Source organism: Camelina sativa, chromosome 11 (genome assembly GCF_030686135.1).
Source record: "Camelina sativa cultivar CO46 ecotype springtype chromosome 11, ASM3068613v1".
NCBI classification, from domain to species: domain Eukaryota; kingdom Viridiplantae; phylum Streptophyta; class Magnoliopsida; order Brassicales; family Brassicaceae; genus Camelina; species Camelina sativa.
The window spans coordinates 50303356-50321801 of NC_141890.1; the positions used below are offsets into that span (position 1 = coordinate 50303356).

An 18446-nucleotide genomic window follows, 5' to 3' on the forward strand; every position below is an offset into this window, starting at 1 on the left:
TAAATGGCCCGGATTGATGATGACGTGTCGCTATCTGAATTGACCAAAAAGTGCCCTAAGCGTTTTTTTTTCTCAGGGAAATAAAAAAGCAAACGTCGCGACGGAGAGAGAGAGAGAAGAGAGAGACGATGGAGGAAGAGGAGCACGAGGTTTACGGGGGAGAAATTCCCGACGTCGGCGAGATGGATGGAGATATGGACGCTCCTAATCCCGATTTGGATATGGCTGCTGCTGATGATGATGCGGTTAAGGTGGTCTGCTACGCTCTTTTTTTCTCTCTTACTGTTTCGTTCATCTTAAATGTGATCGATCATCTCGATTGATTTTAGTAATCGCGTGTATATATGTTTTGATTGGTGCTTTAATACATACTAGGAGTTGGATGAGATGAAGAAACGATTGAAGGAGATGGAGGATGAGGCTGCTGCTCTGCGTGAGATGCAGGCTAAGGTCGAGAAGGAAATGGGAGGCCAAGGTTTTCGTCTCTTTGATTTTTTTTTTTGTTTGTTCACTATATAATTCGGCTCTTTGATTTCATTCACCGTCGTCGCTAGGTTTTTCTAATCGTTGGTTATGGTGTTTGGATCTATCTTTAAATTCTTAAGTACTGTGAATTAAGTTATGTTATGCTGTTGTTTTGCTTCTTGATTAAAGTGTTTTTTGTTATTCCAGATCCCGCTAGTATTGCAGCAAATCAAGCAGGCAAGGAGGAGGTTGATGCTCGATCAGTTTTTGTTGGCAATGTAAGAACGAACGCTTATGTTTATTCTTAATTCTATTGTTGAGTCGTATAGCTTCTGATTGGTTTTATAATTTTTACGTCTTTTGATCTAAAGTGTTCATTCTTCTAGACTTTGAATTGTGCGGAAGTCACTAGCTCTGTTTATATGAATACTTTTTCATCATGGATGTTAGATTTTAAATATAGTACGCCTGTGAAGTCTATAATCTGATTCTGTTCTGTTCTTGATCCATGATTGAATTCGTGGCATGGAATCTCATCAAATTTTGTTCACATAGTGGGTTATGAAGTAGGTGTAGTGTCACACATCTTTGTTGCTATGGCTTGCACTAGTTGTCAGTAATATCATTAGTGATAACTCTGCTAGTTATGTTAGTTTACACATCTTCAATGAGAGATTTTCGCATTGACGAAATCAAAGATATGCTAGTTTACACATCTTCAGTTTATTAGTCTGTTCAAATTTGAGGATGTCTATAGTTTTTGGTTTTTTTTTTGCATTCAGTTTTGCTTTTCTTATGGTTTTTCTTACTACAATCGCAGGATTGTTCTCATTCTTGAAGTTCTTATTTGCTCTGGGTTATCAATTAGGTTTCGTGGGGTCATTACATTTTTCCTTTTATAGAGTTGAAAAAGATCTGTTCTGTTTTGTTGTGGAACATGATGAAAAAAGCTATAAAAAAAGATGCAAAAAGAATAGAAAAAAAGCTAAGAAAAAAGTGTAAAAGAAAAGAAGTCAATACTTTTTAGAGCATTAGGAAATGTAGAAAAGGAAAAATGTCATGACACCTGAAGGAGAAAAGAGATGTCTGGAGAGGGGATAATATTTGAGTGAAGGATTTCGCAATCCATCCTCGAGGAAATAACCTCTGAAGAGCTGAATCAAGATGGCGGATGCTTTCTAGTCAAGGCTCATAGCTGCTATAAGCAGCAGAGATTTGGTGAGAGGCAGCTGTTTGATGCTCGGTACACAGCGTAAGGGATCTTTAAAGTTAAAGGCTACTAGGTTCCATTCTGCGAAATTTGGTGTTCTTGTTCATTTTTGCACATATGAAAAGAAAGGTTTATGTGGTGTTGTTTGATGAAGGATGGTAAAAGAGAAATGTCTTTGTTGGATTTCTTGTTTACTCTGTGTGTGCTCAGTGAAAGACATCATGGGTTATGCTTGTTTGCTATGAACTATAACTGCATATGTCACTGTGCAGGTTGATTACGCTTGTACTCCCGAAGAAGTGCAGCAGCATTTCCAAACATGTGGCACTGTCCATCGGGTGACCATTTTGACAGACAAATTCGGGCAGCCAAAGGGATTTGCTTATGTAGAATTTGTCGAAGTCGAAGCTGTTCAAGAGGCTCTACAACTGAATGAATCAGAGTTACATGGTCGTCAATTGAAGGTACACATTAATATGATTTTACTATATACCATCAAACCAAACACTTTTATAATGGGAAAGTAGCTTATTTGTTCATCCTTATCTCATCTGGCTTGAATAAATTTCAGGTCATGCAAAAGAGAACAAACGTTCCTGGATTGAAACAGTTCCGTGGTAGAAGATTCAATCCGTACATGGGTTACCGGTTCCGCAGACCTTTCATACCTCCTTATATGTATTCCCCATATGGATATGGGTAAGTTGGATTTAAACACCAAGACATATATTGATTGGGGTTGCACAGCTTTCTCCACTTCTCACTCTTTTTGTTGGAATTTGCAGAAAAGCTCCTAGGTTCAGAAGGCCAATGCGTTACATGCCGTACCAATAAAAACCGTCATGGTTAAGGATTGAGCGGATTAGCTATTGGGAGCGGAGGATGCATGTATGGGCTAATACCCATCCTTTATTGAGCTTTCTTTATGACTCTGGCTCTTAGGCCTTTGGAACTTTGCTCGTAAACATTTTGGAAACTAGACTGGTTATAAGTTTCATATCGTTTTGATATGAATCATATGATGATTGGATTAAGTGTCGCTTATAATATGCCTTTGAGTGTTGACTCCGTTGACTATGTAAGGTCAAAAGAAGAGTTGACTTATTGATTTTGTGTAAAACCATTAAACAATGATTTAGTTAGTCTAAAGTCTAAACTAAGTCTTCCGGCGCATTTTATGTAGGTTAATGCTACTATGCGCGCAGTTTCAGGTTCTCTTTTGATGAGGACGTTAAGGTCGTAGCCATTATTTTCTCGCAACGACACATTGAGTCATTGAGTCAGTCACTTTAGTTGGAGATCCGAAAAGACGATAATGTCCTTATCGCTTCCTTCCCGATACGCTCTCTTCTCAGGGTCGACTCCTGTTCGCATCAGCAGAAGCAACCTCTGCTTCGCCGTCTCCGCCGTACAACTTTCTCGCCGGAATTCTTTATCATTCCCTCAGCCTATCCTCCTCCGCCACGTCATCTCTACCCGGTCTAATTTCGAGATCGATCGAGATTGTAGAGCCCATGCGTCTTCTACCGGATCATACGAAGACAGTTCTTCTACGGACCTCGAAGACGCCAATTCCGATGGCTTCGATTTGGGGAGCTTTGTTTCATTCGCGGAGGCGCTTTGTATTCTATCTTCCGCCGTGATTTCGGTGGTTCTCGCGGTGAATTACGTGGTGGTTGGTGAAATCGGGAAAAAGGTTTTGTCTTTAGGTTTCGTTGGATTGGTTGGTTCAGTCGCCACTGGTTCGTGGCTTAGACGACGGCAATGGATGAGGATTTGCAAAGGAGCGAGAGAGAGTGAAGGGACGAATTTGATTCGAAGGTTGGAGAAACTTGAAGAGGATTTAAAAAGCTCGACCACCATTGTTAGAGTTCTTTCTAGGCATCTGGAGAAGCTTGGGATTCGGTTTCGGGTCACCCGTAAAGCTCTAAAGGAACCAATTTCTGAGGTAAACAATCCCATTGTGCCTTTTCTCGAGCTTTGCTTCAAATGCTTCGACACTGTAAAAGTTTGATTGTCTATGTGAAATTGGATGAAAGGGAACAAGTTGTGTGAGGAACAAGTTTGATTGAATGTGTGAGGAAGTATCAAATGTTTTAGTGTTTAAACCGAGATTTTGGAGATTTGGGTAATCTTGCAGAAGAGATTTAGATATTTCCAGTTTGCACTTTCTGACTGATCAATGTAGCTGTCTTTGCATTAAGTTTAGTTCTTTGGTGCTGTATCTGTATGTATCTAAAAGAGTTTGGTTTGTTTTGTCCAAAGACTGCAGCTTTGGCTCAGAAGAATTCTGAGGCCACAAGGGTATTAGCTGCACAACAAGAGATATTAGAGAAGGAGCTAGGCGAAATTCAGAAGGTTCTGCTCGCTATGCAGGTATATATCTATTTAACCCATCATCGATTTAGGATTTGATCATTATAAAACTCGAAACTGGTTTGTATCCCCATTAGTTAGTAGAAGTGTGTTCTAAGCTAATGTCATGGCTGAATTGAAGATATCGATAACTAGTTTCCTTTGAGAGCTGGTTGCTTGCTTTGCAGGAACAACAGCGAAAGCAACTCGAGCTAATTCTTACAATCGCAAAGAGCAGCAAGCTGTTTGAGAGCAGTAGTAGCAAGCAAGCGCCTAACGAGCAGAAAGCCAATAAAGCAGCAGAGGAACCCTCAACACCTAAACAAGTATTGGTTCAATAAACGAGACATAATGCAAACACACAAGAACCAGCGACGACAATGTGTAAGTTTTGTCTAGACAAGTTTTTTCCTGGACTCTTGAACCCAAGAGAGAGAGAGAGAACACTGAAATATGGAGAAGTCACTGTAGTATTGTTGCTGTATTTGTCATCATTGTTTTGGGGTTTGTAATATTCACTTGTTTCCTTCTAATAGGAAAGTTGTTGACGATGATTTTAATTAAGCTTCAGACAAACCTATTCACATGTAAGCATTAACTTCATAACCTCAGTAGACCCAAAATGTGTTATATAAAACAACTAGAGAATGAATAAAAAGATGGGGTGGTGGCGCAGTTGGCTAGCGCGTAGGTCTCATAGCTACTGAGTGATCCTGAGGTCGAGAGTTCGAGCCTCTCTCACCCCAATATTCTTTTTAATTATGCATTTTCACAGTTTAATCTTTATTTTAATTGTTAATCACATTTCAAAGCATCATGATTAACTCTATTTTTTTTAATCAAGCACGCAGCAAAAGCAGTTTTACAAGCTGTTTTTGTTTGGTATCTCTTTGACTAGCCACGGCGGCAGTCATAATTGCGATATGCTTCGAAGACTTTTCCCATCTAACAGACAACAAAATGTAATGAAACGAAGAAAGAAAATCAAAAGTTTGCTTCTTTTAAAACTTTTGAATTTTCGAAGAGAACAACAGAGTTTTTACTCTCTTCTTACAAGTGTTTCTCATTAGGAAGTGGAACCATCCATCCAATCCAAGTTTTGTTGGGTTTTTTTTTTATTCGACTCTGAGTGAATCTTTCGTGCTGGAGTTATTCTTTTTTCACTTTTTTTTTTTTTGGATTCTCTTCTCTGCTTCGAGTTTCTTTTTTATATTTTTGGGACCTTTCTCTTTCTTTTGCTCTTCCCAAATCTCAGTTTCTCAAATTTGGCATCTTTAGATTTGGGTTTTATCTCTGTTTTTTTTTTTCTTTTTCCGTGAAAAGTATTGAATTTTTGGATTTTATCTTCTGGGCAACTGAAAAGGTTCCTTTTTTTTTTGTTTTTACTATAGAATTGTGGATTTCGCGTAGTAGATCCACTCTATGATCTACTAAACCCAAAAGTTATGTTGTAATTTTATTGTTCAAACGTTTCTTGTAGATGCTACAAGTTCTCAGAATCCAACATTTTGAAATTTGCTAGCTCTTTAGAATAAATGGCTCTGGCTTTCATTACTGCCTTGGTGTTGTTTACATCTTTATGGTCACCTGTGTCACCAGATGCTCAAGGTCATTTCATTTCTCCTTTTTTTTTTGTCACTTCAGAATTTTCTTTAGTACTTTCTACGTTTTGTCTAAGTATAGCTATTTTGTTAAACTATTGCAATTTCCAAAATCTCCTTTTCGTTTTTCAGGGAATGCGCTGTTTGCGTTGAGGAGCTCGTTACGTGCATCCCCTGAACAGCTAAGTGATTGGAACCAGAATCAAGTCGATCCTTGTACTTGGTCTCAAGTTATATGTGAGGACAAGAAACATGTTTCTTCCGTGTAAGTTTTATTATCACTGAGCTTAATTTAGTTATTTTGGTTGAGTGAATATTAATTTTGCTATATTGTTGGGATTTGCAGCACACTGTCTTACATGAACTTCTCGTCCGGAACCTTGTCTTCAGGGATAGGAATCTTGACAACTCTCAAGACTCTGTAAGTGCCTACTTAGAAACTGTGAGCTTGTGGAAAGTTTCTTTTTTTCTTCTTCTTCTGCATTGTATGGAAACGTTTCTGTGAAGTCTGTGTTAGTTATATTGAGGATTCATTTGTTTTTTCCGGGTCGTAGGACATTGAAAGGAAATGGAATTATGGGTGGAATACCAGAATCCATTGGAAATCTATCTAGCTTGACCAGCTTGGATTTGGAGGATAATCAGTTAACTGGTCGCATACCATCAACTCTCGGCAATCTCAAGAATCTTCAGTTCTTGTAAGTGATACTTCTCCCTCAGATGTCTTGTAACTTGTTTGACAACTTTGGAACAAAGAATAATAAAGATCATGTCTTTGTTTCTATGTTTGGCCAAGCAGGACCCTGAGTAGGAATAACTTAAACGGGACTATCCCGAATTCACTTACGGGACTATCAAAACTGATAAATATGTAAGTGGTTGTTCTGTTTGATTTCTTTTCTCCTTATGTTTGAAAACACTCAAGTGTCTTAAATGCTGTTGCTTGAACTACTTTTGCAGTCTGCTCGACTCAAATAATCTCACCGGTGAGATTCCTCAGAGTTTATTCAAAACTCCAAAATACAAGTGCGTAAGAGTTTTTTAGTTTCAAAGCACAAATGTTTACAGTTTTCATTGATCTTTATCACTAATCTTAGTCGAGTCTTTCAAATTTATAGTTTCACAGCAAACAACTTGACTTGTGATGGCACTTACCCTCAACCTTGTGTAACAGTCTCCAACCCTTCAGGTAAAATTACATGAGTTTACTGCTGAATACTTCCATAGTCATGTTTTAGTTGCCATTTACCTTGCACAGATTTTAAGTACAGAGAGTTTGTTTTTGCTCTAATAGGTGATTCAAGCACTCGAAAAACTGGAATTATTGCTGGAGTTGTTAGCGGGATTGCAGTGATTCTCCTTGGACTCTTCATGTTTTTCTTCTGCAAGGATAAGCATAAAGGATATAAGCGTGATGTGTTTGTGGATGTTGCAGGTATGTGATAATAATCAATCTTTCGTATGATTACATACTACATAAGAACTATAGATATGGTCTCAAATCTTTGACTTTCGTTCCCAACTTTGGTTTCAGGTGAAGTGGACAGAAGGATTGCGTTTGGACAGTTGAGAAGATTTGCATGGAGAGAGCTTCAATTGGCTACAGATAAGTTCAATGAAAAGAATGTTCTCGGACAAGGAGGGTTTGGGAAAGTTTACAAAGGAGTACTCTCGGATGGGACGAAAGTGGCTGTGAAAAGATTGACTGATTTTGAACGTCCAGGAGGAGACGAAGCTTTCCAGAGAGAAGTTGAGATGATAAGTGTAGCTGTTCATAGGAACCTGCTTCGTCTTATCGGCTTTTGCACAACACAAACCGAACGTCTTTTGGTGTATCCTTTCATGCAGAATCTAAGTGTTGCATATTGCTTAAGAGGTAAAACAAGAAACAAAAGCTTTTACACTTTTGGTTTCAGGAGTTGAAGGTTTTGTAATCTGGAGTTGCGGGTTTTATAATATGCAGAGATTAAACCCGGTGATCCAATTCTGGACTGGTTCAGGAGGAAACAGATTGCGCTAGGCGCAGCACGAGGACTCGAATACCTTCATGAACATTGCAACCCGAAGATCATACACCGAGATGTGAAAGCTGCAAATGTGTTACTAGATGAAGACTTTGAAGCAGTGGTTGGTGACTTTGGTTTAGCCAAGTTGGTGGATGTTAGAAGAACCAATGTGACCACTCAGGTCCGTGGGACAATGGGTCACATTGCACCTGAATGTATATCCACAGGGAAATCATCAGAGAAAACTGACGTTTTCGGGTATGGAATTATGCTTCTAGAGCTTGTAACTGGACAAAGAGCGATTGATTTCTCGCGGCTAGAGGAAGAAGATGATGTCTTATTGCTAGACCATGTTCGTAACCTGTTGATCTTTTATTTCTTCGCATGCTTCTGATATATATTGTGATTAAAATGGTAATCTTTTGGTTTTTCAGGTGAAGAAACTGGAAAGAGAGAAGAGATTAGGAGACATTGTAGATAAGAAGCTTGAAGAGGATTATATGACGGAAGAAGTTGAAACGATGATACAAGTTGCATTGCTTTGCACACAAGCAGCACCGGAAGAACGACCAGCGATGTCTGAAGTTGTAAGGATGCTTGAAGGAGAAGGGCTTGCAGAGAGATGGGAGGAATGGCAGAATATTGAAGTCACTAGGCAAGAAGAGTTTCAAAGGTTGCAGAGGAGATTTGATTGGGGTGAAGATTCCATTAATAATCAAGATGCCATCGAATTATCTGGTGGAAGATAGGAAACAAAAATTACTTAAGAGATTCAAAAGATAGAATCATGAGAATGTGATCGATCACATCTGTAAAGTGAAGAAGAATCAAATGGTTCTTCATAAATGGTCTATGTAAGAATGAGACAGTTCTTCATAATGCTGACCAACGGATATATACTTCTCATGTGTGTACTCATTCCTATCAATTCACATAACTGAACAAAATCACTATTTACAAACTCCAATAATTTTCAGTCTCTACTACACAGTCTAGTCACAGTGCATCTTCCCATGAGAACTTCAGAAACCGCAACACTAGCGTAGGCTACTAGGCTTCATGGTCACGACATGACAAATCTAAAAGAGGGTCCTCTATGTTCCAAGCAATGAGAAGTTGAGAAACCATCATTTGCGCAATTGTAGAGCCAAGTACAAGCAAAACACACCGAAGGTCTCATCATAAATGATCTAGACACTTCTGTCGTAGAATCTGAATCAAAGTAACTAGAATGGAGGTAACTTTAACGTGTCAGACTGAAAGCTTTGACCTGCAAGCCAATAAGTCCAAGGAAGAAAGGAACTATGATTTTACAGAGGTAACAATCCAACAACCTATATCTAATCAACCTCTTCACCAAATCACCCAAACAAAAAATCAAGCGAGGACTTCATTATCAGATGTCTACAGAATCATTAAAACCAACCACATCCCAGGAAGCAAGAAACCTCATAAGTCAGAAGTAAAGAACTATTATCATCAAAACGGCCAAGACGCTCTTCACTTACACTTTACTTACATAGTCATATAAGGATACAAGTGACAAATCATACCTGTGACGTGTGAAAATTCAAAAAAAAAACGGAGTCACATCAACGATGACAAGAGAACCGATGGAACCCTAGAAGCAAGCAACAATATATGAGAATCATCAACGACGGAGTGAGAGAGAGATAAAATTGAGAAAGAGAGAAGGATTAACCTGATTGGAGGGAGATACATGGTTGATGGTTCTCCCAGGCTGACGGATTTTGGGGATACAAGTGTGGAAGAGACGACTGTGTTGTATACATAGAAGCATCCGATGATGATGATCCTATTCCTACTCATTTAAAAAATTACTGAAGCCAAAAAAAAAAAGGAAATTACTGAAACGTTAAAAGAAAAAAAAAAGGAAAATCGCTAACGTTAAGTCGTTAATAATTAAGAAATATGGAAATTCACGAACGTTAATAATTGGGGTCGGTTTATCTTTTTCCTTTTTATCATCACATTCACATTCACAACCCAACTAAATTATATTGGGCTTTATGAGAAGCCCATCTAGAAGTTGTTAGCCCTCTAGATATAAGCATTTACTTCTTTTTCGGTTTAATAAGAATCCGGCCGAAAAAGAAGAAAATTCAACTGATCTATTCACATGATGAACACAACTTCTGACTTGCCACTGTTTTATACATCAATGTTGGGTTCCTATATTGATACAATTATGTCACTTATTAGGCCATCAATCAGACAACTTCATAAAACAGAACCTCTGGCCGAACCCCCCATTTTCCACAGAATTTAACCACACTCTTCCATTTACCGACAACCTATAAGGATAACATCACCACATATCACTAATTTTATGACCCATAAAAATTCTAACTTCAGCTCAAGAAAGGCAAATCCAACTCTTTCGTCTTACCTCTTCTGCTAGAGTTTCATGTCTGAGACTGACCCATCGGTTCTTTTTATAAGCCACGCAAATGTATTCTCCTTCTTCACCACAACCAATCTGGATTCCATATTTTAAGACTGTAACGAAGAAGAGATACAGAAGAACAGTAGCACAAACATTTGTGACCCTGTTTCATATTTTACCACTGACACAAGCCGGTAAACTGTGTTTGGTTCTACGCCTTCGTATAGCCTGCTGATATCTATCTCCCAGTCTAAAGCCTCTAGCGTTTCAGATATCTCTTTTTCAGTTTCATTCTTCTCCCATTCCAACACTAATGTCGCAAACCAACAAAAACAACAACATTATATAATCATACCACAACAAATGAAATGAGTAGATAAGGTCACAATCATCGTCAAAAGTTACCAATTGTGAAGATAGGCGGGGATCTACTTATAGTATGACGAACAAAGTTTGCCTTTGCACACCCTCTTGTTTTAATGTCACATAACATTTTATCTTCCATACGGATCACTTTAATGATGTCTTCAAACTTTATATTGCCAAAAGCACACTGCATATATATACATAACCACAACACAACTTCTTAAGAAGTAGTACCAGTTTCTGTAGGAAAGACAAAGAGTGAAATAAATGAAATATACCTTCAGGTCTCTGATTGAATCTGCAGCCATAACAACGCCATAAGACCTTTGCTCTGGATAATTTGGCATCTTTCTGCATTTGCTACATTTCATTCTTTCATATTCTTCAATTGTAAAAAGACGAGTTACCAAGCTTTCTCTTTGTGGACTTTTCCAGCATTGCCAAAACTCAAGGATGGCTACGACTACCTCCGCAGCATCATTTAGCTAAACAGGAAACAAAAGGATAAAAAAAAAAGAAATTAGAATGGCATTTAAGATAACAACAAAGCTGTTTGGAAAATAAAATATGCAATGTTAAAATTTATCTTCCGTACAAACCGTGGAATGAACTTCTTCTAAGGAAGCAAGTAAGTCGCTTTGAAGGTAATTGTAGAGTCCTTCGTATTCTATCTCCCCCGAGACAAAAGCAGCAAAGAAATCTCGTAATGCACGAGGAACTTGTTCTTCCAAGTTGTCAGAAAATGGTTGCCGATTGGGCACCAGATCCTCTTTACGAACCTTAATGTTACAGAGGGCCTGCAGTAGAGCACAAATTCAAACAAAATAAGGAAGTAAAGAGATAATACATGAAAAGAAAGAATGGTCTAAATCAGTAAAACATAGTTTAGGTTTTGAAATCTTATTTTTGTTCATGATTGCTTTACCTTAAGAACAATGTCAAGAACTGAATTATATCTTGTTGTAGCTTCTTCATGTACTGAGCCCAGGTGTTCTGACGATGAATCTTCTCCAGGCATGATTTGCATATCTTGAAGACGACAAGATAAAGAAATAAGAATTATACATCTCAAAACAATATAGGCTATAGAGCTTTTAGAATACTCGACAATTGAGAAGCTCTTTTACAACCAGGTTACCTTTGGTAGCTTCCTCTTGATTGTTAATATTGGATGTCATTTCCGATAGACCCCTTTCACTTGAAAAAGTATCATCTGGTTCCATAAGAACTTCTTCGGCCGTTTTTACTGATGGAGGTGTATTTCCCAGTTCAAGGTTGACTGAATTTTCACTAGAGATGTAAGTACACAATGTGTTAAGAAACAACCAGAAAACAATATATCATCATAACAAAAAAAGAATCGTGAGGTACTTACTGTTCAACACTCTTATCAAGGTGAGTAGGCATGCTCGTTGAAGTTCTCTGTTGCACCATGAAGACATTCCTTCTTACAATTGAATAACCAAAAAGTCAGCGAAGCAAATAAAAAATTTAGAACTTCAAAGACCTTGTTGTTTTTATTTTTCTTCTTCTTCGATGGTAATTTCATCTTCTCCTCTTGTTTTTCCTCGGATATAAGATCTGCTTCTGCCGCAGCTAAATTTGCTTTGTGTTCCATATGTATAATACCATCCTACACACGAGACATCATATATAATATAAGGAACATGTGAAAGACCCAATCAGAAATGAAATGAAATGAAGCTCTCTGTAGAGAATCAAACCAACCAGGATGAGTTCTTTTATTGGTCGAAGAATGTAATAGCGATAGTCAAAAACAGAAAGTCTGGTGAGGCTATTCAGCAAATTAATCCTTGAACTTTCAACCAGTAAAAATTTTGAATCTTTTAGAGCAACCTGCAATCAATTGACACTTTAAGATAAACAATTTTATGATATCCTGTTGTTAATTAAAATTCAGATAAGAAATGAACCTTGTTGGTGACCACTAATTTCAGAAGGTTTATGGACTTCATCACAATGTCATCACTAAGATCTTTATGCTCACGAATAACATTCATGCAAATGCGAAAATCAAATGTTGGAAATGTTGCTCCTTTGAAAACATCTTGTACTGCACACAAGAATATCATTGTATTTAGGGATTTTCCAGCGTCTCTCCTTAAATGCTCTTCACATGTATCACATAGAAGAGATGCATAACTGTTCCATTGATCTTTCTGTAAATTCCTCCTCTTTACATCTTCGCCAATACACAAATTTTCGGCGGTGGTAAGAGCTGCATCATAATCTAGGAGCTGACACTTCTTTACATATGTAATTTCCAAAGTCCTACATGTGAACTGAACGGCTTTCAGAACAGCCACCCAAATATCAAGATTGTGCATCCTGATAGGCATGGGAAATCGAAAACTCTCATCTTGTACAGAGTTGTCGACTAACCAGGATAAGATATAACCTCCCTGAGCATGTGCATTGGCATAGTGAACACTGGGATCAAAGACATTGATTGTCCCTTCATCATCGAATCGAGCAATCTTGCATTGCAGCAGTCTCTTATCCAGGAGCAGAACTGAAACCTGAGGGTCAAAGTCGAGCTTTTCTTTAACTCGAGTACCATCCCAGAAATTGTCGACTACTCTGCAAACCACATCTGTACCATCATCCCTTTCACACTTGATGTTTTTAAGAAATTGCAGGATTTCAATGAGTTGGCCAGATTCACAAAAACAGATAATCTGAGGTGTCTCCACTAGGTGACAATCAGTAAGAGTATGCTTGGAAACTTGAAGCTTTTCAAGATGCTTAACCGTAAATTGCATCACCAAGTCACGAATGCTACAAGAGAGAATCTTACAGTCCCAAAACGACACAAGGAGTATTTGAATTTCCTTGAGTAACTTACTGCGCTCTTCATCTGCAGCTAAAGGCCAGCCTTTGGACCATCCATTCTCATAGGCAAATGCTTTCACATCTTCCAAACGATTCTTGATCAGTTCGATGGCAGCTGCTGTATCCACTGGTTCCCAACCTCCAACAGATATCTTACGAGCCCAGACTTTACTTATCCTTTGGGGCATACACTTTGTCAAATCAGGTGTAAATTTTGCACGATGCTCTTGTTCAAGATGATTCTTACATTCTTCAGCACTAGAGAACTTGGTCGAACAAGAACGACACATCCAGAATCTCCATTTTCTCTCATCCCTTGCAAAAGTAAGAAGTTGCTCCAACGCATCTCGTCCTTCACTACCATATAATCCCTCAACGTTACTCATAAGTTCCACAGTGCTTACTTTCATAAAGTTCCGTTTGGTCTCAACATTCAAACCTGCCCAATACAAGATCAATCTTTTGATGAAATCAGGCTCGCTCTTCCTTGTATCCCTACCTTTTTCTTCTTTCCTTGCTACTCGTGTCTTGGTCTTGGATTCAGCAATTCTTGACTCTGCATTTTGGATCACAGACATCATTGCTTTCTCTTCTCTCTTGGCAAATTCTGGGTCCTCCTGCAAATTCAAATTCACTGTAAGATTGTACAAAGTTTCTTTTGCTTTGCGCACGGATTTCTTGTAGTACACGGATGACCCAAGTTGTTCTGCCAGACAGAAGAGTGAAATTGCCGCCAACGATGACGACCCAGGAGATATCGAAACGCATTCTGCACAACCCAAGTAGTATGCAGCATTCACATCAGTGTTCTCTGTTTTTTGCCCTAGGTCCATAAAGATCTGAGCTTGTAGCGCATTAATATGCTCCCTGTCTTCTTCCCCTTGGACTAAAGACAGATCTTCTATTACCTCCAACGCCTTGACGTAATCTTTCGCAAAGTAGGAATCTTTGGCGCGTTTGAAGATTTGTTCGCAGTTTACATCTCCTAGAACAGGAGGCTCCATGTTGGAGAAGAGAATAATAGCAAGTAAGTGACTCTCTATGATCTGATCTTGCGTTTTCTTGGTACTGAGTCTGAGAGAGGTTTTGTTCTTGGCGAGAGAAAACAGAGGACAAGCGGGAAAGGAAAAAAATCAACGAGTAGAAGATGTCACGTACAACCCACACGTGACAGGGTCTTTGCAAAAAAAAAACAACGGAGAGCCATTTTGGGTATTGAGGAATTGTGTCGAGCACCTTGTGGGCGTTCTCCGTTTTGAGTAAAATTACATAACCCATTCGATTTAACTGCACCTTCATGGTTTGGGAGGGTAAGAAAACAAAAAAAAAAAAGGCTTCGAATTTGGGTTTTAAATGGCATAAGAGGTTTCAGCTTTTGAGGTTTAGCGAAACGTTGTAAGACCATCCTTCCCTAATGGTATCTATCAATTAATACTACTTTAATCTAAGAATTCTCACTAACTTGTAACTGAAACAAGCAACTGAATTATTCATCTCATGCTAAACAATAATGAGTAAAGCCAAAGGCTCAAAAAGCATGAAAAGTAGACAAACCTGTTTAGAGCAGAAGAAGAGAGACTTGAGCTGGTTGTCAAAGAAATGCATGATGAGTGTGGAGCCAGAACTTAACAAAATGATAAGTAGGTAATGATAAAGTGAAACAACAACTAAAACCAAAACGCATCACCTGTTAGCAAAACCGCCAAGAAACATCTCAGCTCTTCTTCGAGTGACAATGATCAGTAAAAGCCATCATTAATCCATTGTCGGATCCTTCTCCACACACCTAAATCAACAAAACAAAACAAAAAAAAAACAAGTAAATAACACATGTAATTAGGAAAAAGAAAAAGCAGAGAGTCAAAGAAGAGTTAAGAGGAAGACCAAAACCCTTGAAGACGATAGCACAGAGAAGAAGCGAAGCCTGTCCTCAATTGTCTCCTTGAGACATCACCCTCATCGATAAAAGCATCAACCATAACCTAAAATAACAGAGCAACTAGTAAAAGACTTTTAACATCTTCAACAAATTTGAGTCTACAACAAGGGAGTGAGAATTATAAACCAAACCGTAGGAGGAGGAGTGAGAATAAGAAGCCAGGGGGGGGGCGATGATCGGATCATTATAGATTCGCTTCCAAAAGACCTGCAAGACAAACAAAACAAAAAAAAAGTGAGAGACTCGTGAAAGAAGAAGATTAACAGAGCGACACATAAACATAATAATTAAAAAGCTACAGATGCAATTGAGAGAGTACCAATTTAGCAAAGTGTAGATCAGAAACCTAATTTAGCAAAGTGTAGATCAGACACCTCTCCTCCAGCAATCACAATTTCACTAGCTGCTCATCATGTACGACCTGATACATAGCTATGAGAAGCCACACCTGAGTATTATTGATACCAAAACGATAGAGTGAAGTGAAACAAACTATGAAACCCAAAAAATAATGATCACATGTTAACAAAACTCGTGAGAAAGGTTGAAGACGTACCCAGGAGAAGAGTATGCAGTGACAATGATCAGTCAAAGCCATCATTGAGCCATTGTAGGATCCTTCTCCACACACCTAAACCAACAAAAGAAAAAAAAAAAAAAAAAAAAAAAAAAAAAAAAAAAAACAAGTAAATCACATGTAATTAGGAAAAACAGAGAGAAAAAAGAAAAGTTAAGAGGAAGAACAAAACCTTAGCGCAGAGAAGAATCCAAGCGTGCCCTTGTCTCCTTGAGACATCACCCTCATCCATAAAAGCATCAACCATAAACTGAAATAACACAGCAACTAAGTAAATCACATGTAATTAGGAAAAACAGATAGTAAATAAAAGAAGAGTTAAGAGGAAGAACAAAACCCTTGAGTGTAGCTCTCCTCCACCCATCTCATCATGTGGAATCTATGAAACACAACCATCAGAGCCACACCTGAGTATTATTGAAACCAAAACGATAGAGTGAAACAACTATAAAGACCAAAAAAAAATGATCACATGTTAACAAAACCCGTGAGAAAGCTTGAAGACGTACCCAAGAGAAGAGTATGCAAGGAACAGAGAATAATACCTGGTGTCATCACTTCAATCATTGCTTCCATCCGCTCTCCACGTCATACCATTTAAATCGCCTTTCCAGATACCCAATTAAACAAACGCAAAACGTTAATTAAGTAACTTTCTGTGACATAATTAATCAAAGAAGAAGAAGAAGAAGAACACAAACCTCCTTGACACTCAAAGCAGCAGTCACCACCTCTTGCAGCACCATTTAGCTTAGTCAGAATGGCTTCTGTGATTCCTATCTCTACATTGAAGGTTTGTCACCAGAGCTGTAGGAAGTACATAATAAATAAGCTCATCTTAATTAGTATTATGACTAATACAGGTCCGGTTCTGAAACTAATTCATTTTACAGGATGTTTCGAATATCTTCTTTTGGAAAAATATAGAATAGAAACAAGCGTACCAGCATCAGCTTCTTGTCCAGGTAGTCATTGGCATCAACAACTAGTAACACTTGTGTTGGATTCAGAAATTTCCTTAAGTCTTTTAGTTCGTCCATCATGCCTTTATCTATGTGTCACAAAGAGTCAATTTCAGGACTAAAGCTACAATGGACCAATGACTTTGAAGGACAAAAGATTACCTCAAGCCTTTCTGCAGTATTCATGATAACAACATCTACACAAACTCCTTTTTTGAGCTTCTTTTTTTTTTTTAGGCCTTGCTGCATAAACCGGCACACCAACCTGAAAAAAAAAGAGAGCATATTAGGGAATATTGCATATCATCACATGTTCACACAGAGGTTTTCTGAAGACATTGATTCTACTACTTCTTCTTTAAGTAATGCAATAAAACGTTCTGACTCAATCATGGCCACCCACAGACAATTGATAAATGTATAATTAATGAATACCTGTAAAATTGATAATTGAAGCCTCGCTGAGAATGAATCCACCCCTAAATCCTAGAGTGATACACAACACCGTTGCCGGGAAAAAAACGAATCCACCCCACCAATGAGATGATGATCCCCTCCCCTCAATCTATCTCCAACATCAACATGGCGACATGTGATGTAGCCTCTCTAAGGGCTCGTCTTCTAACACTCGTACGATTACGAATCGTCTCCACTCCACTCTATCTCTCCTCTTCTTCTTCATAGCTAGAAAAAGAAAAAGAAAAACCATTAAAAATATAATTTTCTAGATTATTATTATTTATATATATAAAAAAAAAAGGACGAATAATTTACCAGGGCTTCGTTGTTTATTGGGCTGAAATTGTTGTTATTGGGCTCCGGGAGGGGGGGAATAATTTACCAGGGCTTCGTTGTTTTGTTTAATGAAGCTGTTCACGAAACAGAGAAAGTACTCTGTTTCGTGAACAGCTTCATTAAACAAAACAAATCCGCCAAGAAACATCTCGGGTCTTCTTCTCCAGCCCAGGAAGACGAAGAACAAAACACTTTTAGACTTTAGCATAGAAAAGATGCAAATTAAGCGTGTCCCTTATCTCCTCTTGAGAACATAATAAAAAATATCGGATTTAGAAACCAAACCTTAACATGAATTCGATCAGTCATTGAACAATTGTAGGATCCTTCTCCACACCACCTGAACCAACGAAACAAAAACAACAACAAGTAAATCACATGTCACTAAGGAAGAACAGAGTGTAAAAGAAGAGTTAAGAGCAAGAACAAAACCCTTGAAGACGTTAGCACAGAGAATAAGCGAAACGTATCCTTGTCTCCTTGAGACATCACCCTCATCGATAAACGCATCAACCATAACCTGAAATAACAGAGCAACAAGTAAAATCACGTGACAATTTCATTATTAAAATAAAAAAAAAAAGCAACTTGATGCAATTTAGAAAACAAACCCTAGAAACCATCACCGATCAATCGCAGGACCCAAACCTAAAGCAACAAAAAAACAACAACAACAAGTAAGTAATAACATGTAATTAGAAGAAAAACAAAGAAGAGACCAAACCCTAGAACGATCGGTGATGATCGGATCGGATAGGATCAACGTAGATTGAATAAACCTGCAAGATGAACAAAAGAAAAAACAAATCAGAGTCTCGTTCGTGAAGAAGAAGATAGATATATAACAGAGGGAGGGAATACATGAAAATAATTAAAAAAAGCTACTACTGATGCAATTGACGAGGAAACC

The 18446-nt window shown here is 38.2% G+C and overlaps 4 protein-coding genes, 1 long non-coding RNA gene and 1 other non-coding gene across 60 annotated transcripts; 4 read left to right on the forward strand and 2 right to left on the reverse strand.

The window, feature by feature from the left end:
* Positions 1 to 31: 31 nt before the first annotated feature.
* On the forward strand, positions 32 to 2835 carry LOC104727213 (polyadenylate-binding protein 2). Of its 2 annotated transcripts, none has more exons than XM_010446249.2 (6): positions 32 to 251; positions 376 to 475; positions 673 to 743; positions 1948 to 2139; positions 2247 to 2374; positions 2461 to 2835. In XM_010446249.2, exons 1-6 carry the CDS (start codon positions 129 to 131, stop codon positions 2507 to 2509), a joined length of 663 nt encoding a protein of 220 aa, XP_010444551.1. In that variant the 5' UTR covers positions 32 to 128; the 3' UTR covers positions 2510 to 2835. The 2 variants fall into 2 exon arrangements, with proteins under 2 accessions (XP_010444551.1, XP_010444550.1); XM_010446248.3 differs by having other exon boundaries at positions 61 to 254.
* Positions 2836 to 2863: 28 nt separating this feature from the next.
* Positions 2864 to 4584, forward strand: LOC104727211 (uncharacterized). The gene is made up of 3 exons (XM_010446246.3): positions 2864 to 3623; positions 3941 to 4051; positions 4219 to 4584. The coding sequence occupies exons 1-3, from the start codon at positions 2991 to 2993 to the stop codon at positions 4369 to 4371; spliced, it is 897 nt and encodes a 298-aa protein (XP_010444548.1). The 5' UTR covers positions 2864 to 2990; the 3' UTR covers positions 4372 to 4584.
* Positions 4585 to 4691: 107 nt separating this feature from the next.
* On the forward strand, positions 4692 to 4776 carry TRNAM-CAU (transfer RNA methionine (anticodon CAU)). The gene is given in 2 exon segments: positions 4692 to 4729; positions 4741 to 4776. It is a non-coding gene; the product is annotated as a tRNA-Met (tRNA).
* A 95-nt stretch (positions 4777 to 4871) lies between these two features.
* On the forward strand, positions 4872 to 8598 carry LOC104727214 (putative LRR receptor-like serine/threonine-protein kinase At5g65240). Of its 5 annotated transcripts, none has more exons than XM_087475152.1 (12): positions 4928 to 4992; positions 5511 to 5638; positions 5764 to 5896; positions 5978 to 6052; positions 6186 to 6329; positions 6431 to 6502; positions 6592 to 6657; positions 6750 to 6820; positions 6926 to 7066; positions 7166 to 7507; positions 7595 to 7989; positions 8072 to 8598. In XM_087475152.1, exons 2-12 carry the CDS (start codon positions 5566 to 5568, stop codon positions 8384 to 8386), a joined length of 1827 nt encoding a protein of 608 aa, XP_087331278.1. In that variant the 5' UTR covers positions 4928 to 4992; positions 5511 to 5565; the 3' UTR covers positions 8387 to 8598. The 5 variants fall into 5 exon arrangements, with proteins under 5 accessions (XP_087331279.1, XP_087331278.1, XP_087331277.1 ...); XM_087475151.1 differs by having other exon boundaries at positions 4933 to 5393; XM_087475154.1 differs by having other exon boundaries at positions 4936 to 5393; positions 5978 to 6056.
* LOC147935634 (uncharacterized) lies at positions 8455 to 9478 on the reverse strand. The gene is made up of 3 exons (XR_015572397.1): positions 9340 to 9478; positions 9191 to 9258; positions 8455 to 8907 (listed from the first exon to the last, which is right to left on the reverse strand). It is a non-coding gene; the product is annotated as an uncharacterized LOC147935634 (long non-coding RNA).
* A 271-nt stretch (positions 9479 to 9749) lies between these two features.
* LOC104727216 (uncharacterized) lies at positions 9750 to 17459 on the reverse strand. 50 transcript variants are annotated; one of them, XM_087475145.1, is made up of 26 exons: positions 17177 to 17459; positions 16904 to 17006; positions 16724 to 16830; positions 16481 to 16586; positions 16325 to 16385; positions 16117 to 16158; positions 15952 to 16029; positions 15759 to 15833; positions 15522 to 15650; positions 15334 to 15409; positions 15154 to 15245; positions 14951 to 15049; positions 14818 to 14847; positions 13703 to 13880; positions 12345 to 13620; positions 12139 to 12267; positions 11918 to 12043; positions 11786 to 11832; positions 11549 to 11700; positions 11336 to 11439; positions 11010 to 11207; positions 10689 to 10895; positions 10450 to 10597; positions 10224 to 10354; positions 10048 to 10137; positions 9750 to 9952 (listed from the first exon to the last, which is right to left on the reverse strand). In XM_087475145.1, the coding sequence occupies exons 15-26, from the start codon at positions 13551 to 13553 to the stop codon at positions 9869 to 9871; spliced, it is 2625 nt and encodes an 874-aa protein (XP_087331271.1). In that variant the 5' UTR covers positions 13554 to 13620; positions 13703 to 13880; positions 14818 to 14847; positions 14951 to 15049; positions 15154 to 15245; positions 15334 to 15409; positions 15522 to 15650; positions 15759 to 15833; positions 15952 to 16029; positions 16117 to 16158; positions 16325 to 16385; positions 16481 to 16586; positions 16724 to 16830; positions 16904 to 17006; positions 17177 to 17459; the 3' UTR covers positions 9750 to 9868. The 50 variants fall into 50 exon arrangements, 47 of the variants coding, with proteins under 47 accessions (XP_087331271.1, XP_087331258.1, XP_087331262.1 ...); XM_087475132.1 differs by having other exon boundaries at positions 11519 to 11700; positions 12345 to 13615; positions 15522 to 15634; positions 16117 to 16186; XM_087475136.1 differs by having other exon boundaries at positions 12345 to 13615; positions 15148 to 15245; positions 15522 to 15634; positions 16117 to 16186.
* Between the last annotated feature and the right edge of the window lie 987 nt (positions 17460 to 18446).